At 37.7% G+C, this 12850-nt stretch overlaps 1 protein-coding gene across 6 annotated transcripts in view; it reads right to left on the bottom strand.

Annotated features, from left to right (window-relative positions):
• The window catches only part of PIK3C3 (phosphatidylinositol 3-kinase catalytic subunit type 3), a 153075-nt gene that overhangs the window by 34259 nt on the left and 105966 nt on the right, over positions 1-12850 (bottom strand). For all 6 annotated transcript variants that reach the window (XR_006281773.1, XM_038401922.2, XM_043515453.1 and 3 more), the window contains 2 exons: positions 7691-7859; positions 1611-1701 (listed from right to left, as the gene is read on the bottom strand). Coding sequence is in view for 5 of the 6 variants with exons in the window: in XM_038401922.2 (XP_038257850.1) it covers positions 1611-1701; positions 7691-7859 (260 nt within the window). In the remaining variant the exon portion in view is untranslated. The remainder of the gene's footprint in view (positions 1-1610; positions 1702-7690; positions 7860-12850) is intronic.

Raw genomic sequence — 12850 nt, 5'->3', positions numbered from 1 at the left:
GTAGAACAGTTAATGTAACTTTTTTTAAAAAAAAAAAAACACCTCATGCTTCAGAGATTAAACCAATTTAACTAGTAGGGGTGTTGACCTCTGACTGTTTCTAATGCTTCCTAACGAACCTTAAGCTCATTAGATGCAGGGTGACACTATAGCAGTATAATATTGACCAGTGTGGATCGCTTATTAGCTTGGAACATGCCTTAGGGCAAGTAGGTGAACGTAAATAACTGGATTATTATATTTGCTACGATTAGGGGCCTATTGTATTAGTATGAAGCCCTATGGTATTAGTTATGCTAAACATTGATTTTAATAGGAATATAATAGGCCTAAAGAGATATCCAAAGGTCAAACTCTATACTCTCATTCTGAGAGACAAACAAGTGACCACAAATGAGTACAGTACACCACAGGATTCCACAAGAAGGGTGAGTGGGGTGGGTGAGTGGGAGGGGGCTTTAGCAATTGGGTTTCTATGCAGTAAGTAGTAGTTAGAGCACATTTATATATAAGAATTAAGAAATGTGTCTTGTAGTTTATTAATATTAATGATTATAGGAATGGTTATGACACTCAGAAGGCCACATATGGATAATGGAAGGGAGATAATTTTGTCATGGTCACCAAAAGTGGTCAAATATTGTTATGCATCTGAAAAGTTACCTAAATATGGGGTATAAAATATCTTGTCTAGTTCCCTATTTTTAAGTTTCTCTGGGCTCTTAATTGGTATCAACTGATCCATGGACTTCTGTGTGCTGCTCCACTTACTGATTCTTCATCCCTATATAGGTCTCTTCTTTTAGAGTGTAAGTATGAAATGAGATTAATTATCTCTACTATGTTGTGTACATGGCTGATCTGGATAGGTTTGTGCTGTCTAGCCATTTTAGGCAGTATAATTATCTAGTTTTTTTGTAAAGTTATAACTGAATCTATCCAACTCTATCAGAAATTACATCAATCCCTTAAAGAAAAAGAAGAGTTTCTGAGGGAAACTTCTGCGTAGCCTACCTTGGGAAAGAACCTGTGATAATCAATGGACATTACAAGAGTGGAAAATATCTAGTGTCATTATTTAACATGGCTACTGGGGATTAAGAGGAGAGCTTCACGGGGCAGTAGTTTCTCTCACATTTACCTACCAAGAGATTTCCTGCACCTCTCTCAGAAACATCTGGTATTTGCCAGTCACACTGGCTACTAGACTAGATGGACCACAGTTCTTATCCAGTATGGCAATCCCTACATTCTCATGAACATAACAGATTGTATGCACGATGTGTTGAAACTCCATCTATTTATACATATTAGTTAAACTACAGTAGTCCTTCTAAATAGTAGAACCCCATTATTTGGGACAGTAGACTGGATTATGGACTAATATGTGTACAATAGCGAATATTCTTGTGCTTGCAGGTGAATGCAGTCAATAGGTATTTTCCATCTCTAACTTCAGTGATTCTATGAATTGCCTGAGATCCATTATCTTGGCAATGAGTAGTCCAGAGGTCATAATTACATGTAAATTGCCCGATCTGAACTACTTAAAAACATTATGAAGTACACAATCTGTTTACTCTATCTAATAAATAAAGTTTTGTGGTTACCTTTTTCACTGTCTTGTCAGGTTCAAGAGCAATATCTGGAATGTTTGCATCCACCATGAGGGAGAACAAGTTCAAGATCAAGTTGGAATACCTAATGAGAAGAGCAGAATAAGTAAGGAACATTTTGTGGACAATACTCTCCTGTATTAGTCTTTTCCCTTATTTAAATTATTTCTCACGCACCACCTCCGACTTGGGCAATGTGAGTTGGTAATGCTCAAAAGAGATGATTTGTACATAACATATTAGTTGGGTATGTATTCTTGTTATGAATGCAATGGCCCTGCAGTTTGCTCTGTATTGAAAACTTTAACTTTTGTATCTCAAAAGCTAGAGCACAGATATGCTCTGTTTCCCCCCCCCCTTTTAAACATCTAAAAACATTGAGGAATATAAAACTGGAGATCTATGTAATACAGATTATAGCAGCAAATATTTCTGGAGTCAAGAACATTAATCTCTTTTGTACTTTTCTATTCCACATGACATACAGAAGTACGCTAGATTAAAGGTACCCCAAAGTGTATTCTTTAAAACAGGGACATTCCATGCAATAGCTATACAACTTAACATATCTACTTAAATTAACAATCTTAAAAATTGAAGTCTTTACAAATTTAAAAAAAAAAAGATTTTTAAAGATGATGTATGGGAGATTGTCTAAATAGGATGAATGTGTCCCTTAACCACCTGGTTTAACCGGAGTTAAGGCTGCAGCTGCTCAGTGAATCTGTAATAACTTGGGTAAGTATGCTGCACCTCTGAAACACAAAAGGTCATTTATCACCATTAAAAAGAAGCAGCCCTGTCAGAGTTCCAATTTAACATGCTGTGATTGGAAGTACTCATTTTTTTTTTTTTTTTTTTTTTTTAAAAGACCACCATTTTGCCATTGCAGGAAATTAACTGCAAGTCACTGTTTCTGAGAATAATTTCCAAGCCATTCAACAAACTGGAACCTTCCTTACTCTAGCCACAGAACTAGTTTTCCCACCTTTTGGAAGATGCCTTTTATAAAAGCATTTTAGGAGCTTAGAAGGTGATGGAAACGGAATTCAAAATAGCAAAATAATTTTAGCACAGCTTCTGAATACAAACAAGACAACAATCATATGCATTACTGTGTAAATTGTCGGATCATTTTAGTATCATACAAAAGAAGAAAGGACAGGATTAATCTCCAAAGAAAACAATCAGATCATAAAACCATATTTATTTTTATGAACAGTACCCTCGTATAGATCAAAATTTTTACGTTTCCATTGTGTGCAAACCTAAGTAGTTTGATTATATGCGGAGCTGATAATCACTGCCTACAGTTTAGGTTGCCTGACACTTTCCATTACGAGACCTATTTTATAAATTAATGAACTTTGCAAAGTTTAACCATTCAAGCTGAAGTTTTCAATGCTCAGTGTCTGCCTCAAGCTGGGTTGTTTTTTTTTTTTTTTTTTTTTGGCAGGGGGCAGAGGAGAGAGCTGGATTTCTTGTAAACTGCTAAAACATTAGGCAAAGATAAGTTTTGGACATCTTAAAAAAAAATAATCTAAATCGTTATGCTGAGAAGCTCTATTGCTCTATTCCCTTTTTAAAGCAGGGCCATGATATTCAGAAGAGCAGTTGCCTGGGTGTTAGGGATGCGTCTTTTGCAATCCCCATAAAAATATGCCCATATTTGTCCAAGTTGTAAGCCTTTGAATCATCTCAGTTCCCACATGCTCAGCAGATGCCCGTTAGAGTTTGGCAGCTCAATTCTCTGCAGGTTCTGTACTGAGCATACTCCAGCTAAGCACTGAAATTTGTCCAATGCAAAATCCCCTTTTGTGATTCTAGCCCTTAAACCAAAATATTCAGCGACTGCATTTCAAAACCCTTTTCTGTACACTGCTGTTATTTTTGCCGGTTCTCAGGAATCCAACCAATCATGGAATGCCATCTAAAACATCATTTTTTTTCTAATATTTATGTACTTTTAAAATTTATGAAATGTATATTATATGGATTGGACAGTTTACCTCATTAATATCTAAAGTTTCAGACAGCTGCATGAGCCCCAAGACAATTGTTATCTGCATACTAACACCTAAAAAGTATTCTACAAACTCTCACTCCTCTTTTAGAGGAAGAAGCAAGATTCTTTAACGAACCTCACATTTTCATATTTTAAGTGGTTTTTAAAGAAAAAAATGGTCTTGCCTTCTTTCTACCATAAATATTTAAATAACCCTTCTGAATTAGTTGAAATATAATCTAAAATTTGAAACTTTTTTTTGTTTCTTCAACTATCCTTAACATGTTTTTTTTTCCTAACCAGATTGTTTATACTTTAAAAGCTACAAGCTTTCTGCTCATTATTCATGCTGCTCTGTGCCCTTGCTCAGCCAAACTGTTTTGCCCTTTCTCTCTATTTGGATTTTACTGGCATGCATTTCAATCGTAGCCCTTCCAACTATTTCTATATTTCCCACTTCTATGCACTTGATTTCAAATACATCATAAAAACACTATAAAAACTCCATAGACAATTTCAGATTCCTTCAAACGTCAGCTTTCCTAAAGACACAGGCTCATGTTATTTCTGCTGTGCTCTTATAAGTATTTCAGATCAAATCAAATTGTTAACATTACATTCTCAACGTACCTCAATTTTAATCGTATTACTTATTATAGGCTTCTTTCCCGACTGGGGTCCGAGATTAGTTGAGCCTTAGGCTCTTCAATAAACCATGCAAGAATGCAGTACTCCATTAGCTAACTTCAAGTCACATGTTCCTAACAATATGGGATAGGGCTGAAAAATGTGAGAATCCCTATCATTATGCATTTAAAGCCCTGATTTTCTTGGCCTTCAACTCCTACAAAAACTAAGGATGAGTTCACAGAGGAATTACATTGGCCTGAGGTCCGATTTCCCTGAAACCAAAAAGGAATCGGTAACAATTTTAAAAGTCCAGTATCTTAAAAATCACCAGCATCATTTACAACTTTTAAACTACGTACACTATTTGTTTCTACTCCTGGCAAGCTCAGTTATTAAGTGAACCTTAATCCCCGCACCATTCTAATTACCATCTTGTATTTTTTTCTCCATTCTTCTGCCTCACTTGCTATGATTAGCATCCAGCAACGCTAGCACTCCAAACAAAATCTTTGAAACTGTTTCCAAGCTTTCAATCTATGAAGCACAAATCATTGGCTCTAAATATAAGAGATACTTTGGCTGCTTTAAAAAAAAAAAATCACACCCCCATCACCATTGAGTTAGAAGGAAATTATAAATTCCATCTAGGCTGACTCAATTTTAAATTTGGATTTCTCACAATTTATCAGGCCTAATCACACTTATGTGGATCAATGAAAACACTTTCAGGACCAATACAAGCATTTTACAAGCACTGGTCCTGAATTCATGTTCAGGAGGGAAAAAAGTCTAAATTTATATCAGACTGTTTACTTAGAAAGCCTCAATCAATTAAAACAAAACAAAAATAAAGCAAAACACATTTTCATGAAGGACATTCAGGTTTTCTCAAACACTCATATTGCAGGTCAGTAGATACATAACCTCGGAATCTCTATTGAGTTTTTCTAAACTGTTCTCTTCATCACTGCCAACAAGTGCTAACTAGACATTTTTTCTATATGAGCAGCAAAACTGTTCTCTCTTACATTACTCCTTACTTCTTGTGGCCGAGTCATGGAGTTTCCATGGTTCACTATTAAGGCCCTGATTCAGCAGGTATTTAACAATGTGCTTAAGTACCTTGCTGAGTCATGGCCTATGTCCCTTGCTCTGAGTCCTAGTTTACCATTTCCAATCTACTTTAGAATAATAAATTTACGAAAGGGTGAATACAAATCTAATTGCCCCATAAATAATCTGAAACAAAACACAATTACTACAGACAAACAAGACAAAACAAAAACACCTGAAAGGCACTTCTCAGCATGGCCAACAAAATAAGACTGGACATCATAAGCCAAGAGATAAACCACAGAAATATTAGGAAATTTTGAAAAAAGAAATGGACAAGAATTTTTATTAATATAAATATATTATTGTATTAATAAAATATTATAATATTCATCAATTAATATAAATAAATATATTTTATTAATATAAGTACTATGATGTCTGTTTTTTTCCCCAGCATGTGACGTTTCAGGGACTTTGTTTTTCGTTTGGTGTGAATGGGAATGAAAATTAGAGACGTGCAATACAAAATTTGCTTCACTCTTAAAAATTAGCTAAAAAACAAAAAATAGGTTAAATAACCTGATTAATTTATACAACTGTCAGTGTATCAAATAGATTTTTATGCCAGCATGCACAATGACAACAGCCTCGTCATCCATTCTCTAATCCATTAGCCTTCTCTGTAAGTACACATTCCTGCTAACCGTTATTTTGAGCCACAGATGCTCAGAATGTGCTATTAAGATTCATAGAGTAAAGTCCTTATACCTTTCACATCAGGAGCTTAAGAACTTCTGTGAACATGACAGATTTACCTAGAACAGCAAGTTAATAATTTGTATTTGTATAATAAAATACTTTCACATTAAATTGTATGTATACCGAAGAAATAAATGATCTTCAAATACAGCTACAATCCTAGGGATTTCAACTAATATTTTAAAAGGTTAATTTTATATTAAAAATTACTGGATCAATGTACACCATGCTACTAAGTATGTCCTCTGATGCCAATCATTGTGTTACCTAGTTAATTCAATGGATAATCTTGCAGAAATTTAAAATCTTTTTCCATTGAAATAGTGAACGTCAATTTACACCTCTTTAAAGCACCTATGGAAACATAGGAAATGAATAATTTTGTATAATAACTTCAGTTCTCAAACAATTTTGACTTGTACTCTGCATGCAGAGTACACAGGTTAATCCCTTCAGGATTATTCTCTGGCGTGATGGGAGTTATTGTGGCTGCTGATTAATAACTTGTCTTTGTTTTCTCATTGTGCTGAATTGCTGCTAATCCATTATCAATGACAGTTTATAAAGGCAGTTACTTTTTTTCTCCTTTCAATAAGACAGAATACGTTTTACATTTCTTCAACAATTATTTCACATTATCTTGTCTGCCTCCTTTCTAAGATCACCATTCTTCAATATACTTTTTCCAGGCTTTGGAGTATTTTATACTAGACAATCCAGATACTGAAGTGTAATCTGGATATCTCCATGGAAGACCTCCTGAATCACTTAGCAAATAGAGAAACAGTTCACCTGCTCACTGTTGTAACAGGACTGGAGGGCAAAGCTGAGCCATTCTGCCACCCAAAGGACAAACAAGGCAACATATTTTAAATGTATTTTGTAGAGCATGGTAAAAGGTGCTTAGCAATGGAAAACAAAAAAGTCTTATTTGTCCCCAAGACAGATAATAGCAATGCAAGCTTCTCCGATCCTGTGCCTGAACTCTGAAAGAGGGCATTCTAGTGGTAAGGGGGTAGTGTGGTAGTTTAGTCTCTAAGCCTGTTCAAATCTTTTTGAAGATTCTAATATTGCCAACATTTAATAGTGGATTCTGAGAAATGAATACTTATTCTGCAGGAACAGGACTAAGGTTTCCCAAGTCAACTCACGTAGGCCACTGACCAGCCAACAGAGGATACATGCGTTTGGCTGTTACTAATCTGAATTTGGGGCAGTAGTCAAGAATTGAAAGGCTCTGTATTTCATCAGTGATAACCTGAGACACCAATTTTTCTAACTAGAAAACATTCCAAGATTTGCTAAGCAACAGAAGAAGACGACATCTCCTGAATACGTTATCAATCATTTACCACCTTGCAGGAGTGTTGCAAACCTAAATTAATGTTTGTAAAGTAATCTGAGCTCTTTGAACAGAAGATGCTTTATAATGATAAATGCTACTGAAGGGTAGTCAGTGCCAAAAGCGTGATTAGAACTCAAGAATTCCCATCTCTCAGTCTCTCTTCTTTATAGCATCGTGGACATCAACGGAGTATATATAAGTTTTCATGTTTTTTGGGGGGGAAAAACCACCCCCCCACCGTTGATCAAGCAATTGTTAACACAGAAATAGCGTTGCTACCTGCGGAGATGTAGAAAGGCTGTGTAACACTGTTTACGGAACTCCTGGTACTGCTCACTCTGAGTGCCTCCCATACCTTCCACCATTTCCTTATTCAGCTTCATTGGGGGAGGTAGAGGCTTCGGGTCACGACCCAGAATGTAACCAAAATCGATGTGAAACAGTTTACCTGTATTAGGCAAAAAATGCAAATGTGTCATTTTATTTTCTACTACTACATTTAAAACAGTAAAAAAAAAAAAAAAAAAAAGTGTTGATGCTAGCCTTCAAAAATCAATCAGCAGATATTAACTGAGCCACACTTCAACATTTTATCCAAGTATCTTCTTTAGTGCCCTTCATTGTAGACTAAGCATTCAGGTTTTGGAATTAACTCAATTCCAAATTATGTTTGTCTGAGCTGAAAGCTAGTCTCCAAGATCCATTCAGTTATTGGCATCTTTGCCCATGTTTCCAGTGTGTGCACCACTTGAGGTTGTGCCATATGGACATTTGCTCATGAGTAACTGAATTGAGACAAAAAGAAAAGGAGTACCGGTGGCACCTTATAGACTAACAAATTTATTAGAGCATAAGCTTTCGTGAGCTACAGCTCACTTCATCGGATGCATTTGGTGGAAAAAACAGAGGAGAGATTTATATACACACACACACAGAGAACATGAAACAATGGGTTTATCATACACACTGTAAGGAGAGTGATCACTTAAGATAAGCCATCACCAGCAGCAGGGGGGGAAAGGAGGAAAACCTTTCATGGTGACAAGCAAGGTAGGCTAATTCCAGCAGTTAACAAGAATATCAGAGGAACAGTGGGGGGTGGGGTGGGAGGGAGAAATACCATGGGGAAATAGTTTTACTTTGTGTAATGACTCATCCATTCCCAGTCTCTATTCAAGCCTAAGTTAATTGTATCCAGTTTGCAAATTAATTCCAATTCAGCAGTTTCTCCTTGGAGTCTGTTTTTGAAGCTTTTTTGTTGAAGTATAGCCACTCTAAGATCTGTGATCGAGTGACCAGAGAGATTGAAGTGTTCTCCAACTGGTTTTTGAATGTTATAATTCTTGACGTCTGATTTATGTCCATTCATTCTTTTACGTAGAGACTGTCCAGTTTGGCCAATGTACATGGCAGAGGGGCATTGCTGGCACATGATGGCATATATCACATTGGTAGATGCGCAGGTGAACGAGCCTCTGATAGTGTGGCTGATGTGATTAGGCCCTATGATGGTATCCCCTGAATAGATATGTGGACAGAGTTGGCAACGGGCTTTGTTGCAAGGATAGGTTCCTGGGTTAGTGGTTCTGTTGTGTGGTGTGTGGTTGCTGGTGAGTATTTGCTTCAGATTGGGATTTAGATTTAATTTGTTAGTCTCTAAGGTGCCACCGGTACTCCTTTTCTTTTTGCGAATACAGACTAACACGGCTGCTACTCTGAAACCTGTGAATTGAGACAGAACTTATTTTATATAGGCCATTAAACTGATATCAGATGGTAATTTTAAAGAAAACTCTGGGGATTAGTGATAATCTATTGCACAACTGTATATTCACTAAATTAAAATACTCTTAAAGTAGATTTTACATGGCTTTTAGTTCTTCCACTGATTGCTTGCTCACTCTCTCTCCATAAAGAGCATTGTTTTAACAATATAGCTTTGTGATTCCTGGGAGGAAGATAAGCCTCACAATCCACAGTATGAAACAGAAGATTTAGATCCCACTTGAAATCACTGACCAACAAAATGGTTTTAAGGTGTTGTAAAGTAAATTCTCTAACAGGTGGTCCTAATGTGGTTAAACTCCATGTATATAATTAACACTATTCACTTTGAAAAAGCTCCAAAGTTTAGTGCTATGATTCTAATTTTAAAAGTATATTTCAGAAGCTCATGTAAGAGTCCATTTAGTAATTTATTTTTCTTTGTACTAAAATGCAGTGATTACCTGAACTTGATTATTACCCAAGTGACTTTCCTTCCAAGATTACTAAAGATCTAGGCTGATCAGTTCCAGGTTTGAAAAATGTGTGTGGCCTATAACCTATAAACATCTTGTGACAGAGGGAAATCAGCTTAGATTCAAAACAATAGGCGGTTCACCTGTCTGTGAACCTCAGAGAAATGTGAAGAGGCACTGTAATTTGCAAACCAATCAACGTATAAAGTGTAACTGAATTGTTAAATTTTGCTATATCCTGTTGTCCTAATAACAATAATTTGTTATTATGCATGCCCTATAGTAAATAACCCTAGATTAGAAGAAGTATTAATGCTATTGTATTCACTTGTTAGTCTAGAACAAAGGAAGATGTGGTCACACATGGCATGTGTTCCGTAAATTACATTTATACTAAGTTTACCTGTGATTGCTGTCTCTATATTTAATTCTATATTAAATTAACCATGGAACAATGTATGTTACTGTTTAGTTGTGAATTCATTTGTCTAAAGTTGCTCAGCCAGGAGAAACGCTGACTTCAAAGCCTAGGGTGTTGTGCGCTCAACAAAGTGAAATCTATGGACACATGCTATGCTAAAGACAGTTGGCAGGCTGTTTTCAACTATAAATATTGGACTTTGGGAATGATCTTTTAGGATGTTGTCAGGGAGGTTTCCAGATACAAGACAGTTTCCAATATCCACTTTGGGAAAACCCTGAGAGAATTTATGAAAAGACTCAAACTGGCAGATTGCTGCATCACTGCTTTTATTTTGAACCTACAAACCCTAATTCACCTGTAATGTATTTTATCTGCTTTAATCTTCATATAACTCATTAGTTTTTCCCCAATTAATAAATCTTTAATTTTAGTTTACGGAAGGATTGGCTACAGCGTTGTCTTTGGTGAGATCTTGAGCATATTGTGGGTAAGTGACAGTTCCTTTGGTGCGGGAAGTAATCTAGAGAGGTGAATTTTGGTTTTAATAACCTTTCAATATTAAGTCCAGTCTGCCTGGGTGGTAAAGTAGGCTACAGAGAGCCTAGAGGGGACTGTCTGTGTCTCCATGGTAAAACTAATATAGTGATCCAGGAGTACACTTTTGTTACTGGATAGGTGAAATCTAATGATACAATATGCCATCAGTCTGCGGTGTCTGCCCTGATTTCTGACATCTGACCGGAGTTTGGCACTCTTAGCTGTGAGGCACTCCAGGCACCGTGACAGACCTTTTCACACCTTTGGCTGTAAGAACAGAGTAAGTCTATGCAAGATCAGGGCCTATGCAAATTTAGAATTCTACTCATACATTTTGTTTGTAATAAAAAGTGAAAGCATTGTCCAGTGTCCATTGTCAATGAGGCTGTTTTAACCGTTTACCAAGGGATGCAAACTATCATGTGGTACTAAGAATGATTACAACTCTCAACCTACTCTTGGGAAGCGTGCATTGCCAATGAAGTACCAATAGTTACAGATAGTTAACATTTAAAAAAATCTTCAGAAAGTTTATAAACCGCTACAAGCCATCACCAGCAGCGGGGGGAGGAGGAAAACCTTTCATGGTGACAAGCAACGTAGGCTAATTCCAGCAGTTAACAAGAATATCAGAGGAACAGTGGGGGGTGGGGGTGGGAGGAGAAATAACATGGGGAAATAGTTTTACTTTGTGTAATGACTCATCCATTCCCATCCACAGCCTCAGAAACAACTCTGACATCATAATCAAAAAGGCTAACAAAGGAAGTGCTGTCGTCATCATGAATAGGTCGGAGTATGAACAAGAGGCTACTAGGCAGCTCTCCAACACCACTTTCTACAAGCCATTAACCTCTGATCCCACTGAAAGTTACCAAAAGAAACTACAGCATTTGCTCAAGAAACTCCCTGAAAAAGCACAAGAACAAATCTGCACAGACACACCCCTGGAGCCCCGACCTGGGGTATTCTATCTGCTACCCAAGATCCATAAAGCTGGAAATCCTGGACGCCCCATCATCTCAGGCATTGGCACCCTGACAGCAGGATTGTCTGGCTATGTAGACTCCCTCCTCAGGCCCTTCGTTACCAGCACTCCCAGCTATCTTCGAGACACCACTGACTTCCTGAGGAAACTACAGTCCATTGGTGATCTTCCTAAAAACACCATCCTAGCCACTATGGATGTAGAAGCCCTCTACACCAACATTCCACACAAAGATGGACTACAAGCCGTCAGGAACAGTATCCCCGATACTGTCACGACTAACCTGGTGGCTGAACTTTGTGACTTTGTCCTGACCCATAACTATTTCACATTTGGTGACAATGTATACCATCAAATCAGCGGCACTGCGATGGGTACCCGCATGGCCCCACAGTATGCCAACATTTTTATGGCTGACTTAGAACAACGCTTCCTCAGCTCTCGTCCCCTAATGCCCCTACTCTACTTGCGCTACATTGATGACATCTTCATCATCTGGACACATGGAAAAGAAGCCCTTGAGGAATTCCATCATGATTTCAACAATTTCCATCCCACCATCAACCTCAGCCTGGACCAGTCCATACAAGAGATCCACTTCCTGGACACTACGGTGCTAATAAGCGATGGTCACATAAACACCACCCTATATCGGAAACCTACTGACTGCTATTCCTACCTACATGCCTCTAGCTTTCATCCAGATCATACCACTCGATCCATTGTCTACAGCCAAGCTCTACGATATAACCGCATTTGCTCCAACCCCTCAGACAGAGACAAACACCTACCAGATCTCTATCATGCATTCCTACAACTACAATACCCACTTGCTGAAGTGAAGAAACAGATTGCCAGAGCCAGAAGAGTACCCAGAAGTCACCTACTACAGGACAGGCCCAACAAAGAAAACAACAGAACGCCACTAGCCATCACCTTCAGCCCCCAACTAAAACCTCTCCAATGCATCATCAAGGATCTACAACCTATCCTGAAGGACGAGCCATCACTCTCACAGATCTTGGGAGACAGGCCAGTCCTTGCTTACAGACATCCCCCCAATCTGAAGCAAATACTCACCAGCAACCACACACCACACAACAGAACCACTAACCCAGGAACCTATCCTTGCAACAAAGCCCGTTGCCAACTCTGTCCACATATCTATTCGGGGATACCATCATAGGGCCTAATCACATCAGCCACACTATCAGAGGCTCATTCACCTGCGCATCTACCAATGTGATATA

This window comes from Dermochelys coriacea, chromosome 5 (assembly GCF_009764565.3).
Source record: "Dermochelys coriacea isolate rDerCor1 chromosome 5, rDerCor1.pri.v4, whole genome shotgun sequence".
Lineage (NCBI taxonomy): Eukaryota > Metazoa > Chordata > Testudines > Dermochelyidae > Dermochelys > Dermochelys coriacea.
The sequence above is the reverse complement of the archived record's forward strand: the minus strand, read 5'-3'. Positions and strand labels throughout refer to the sequence as shown.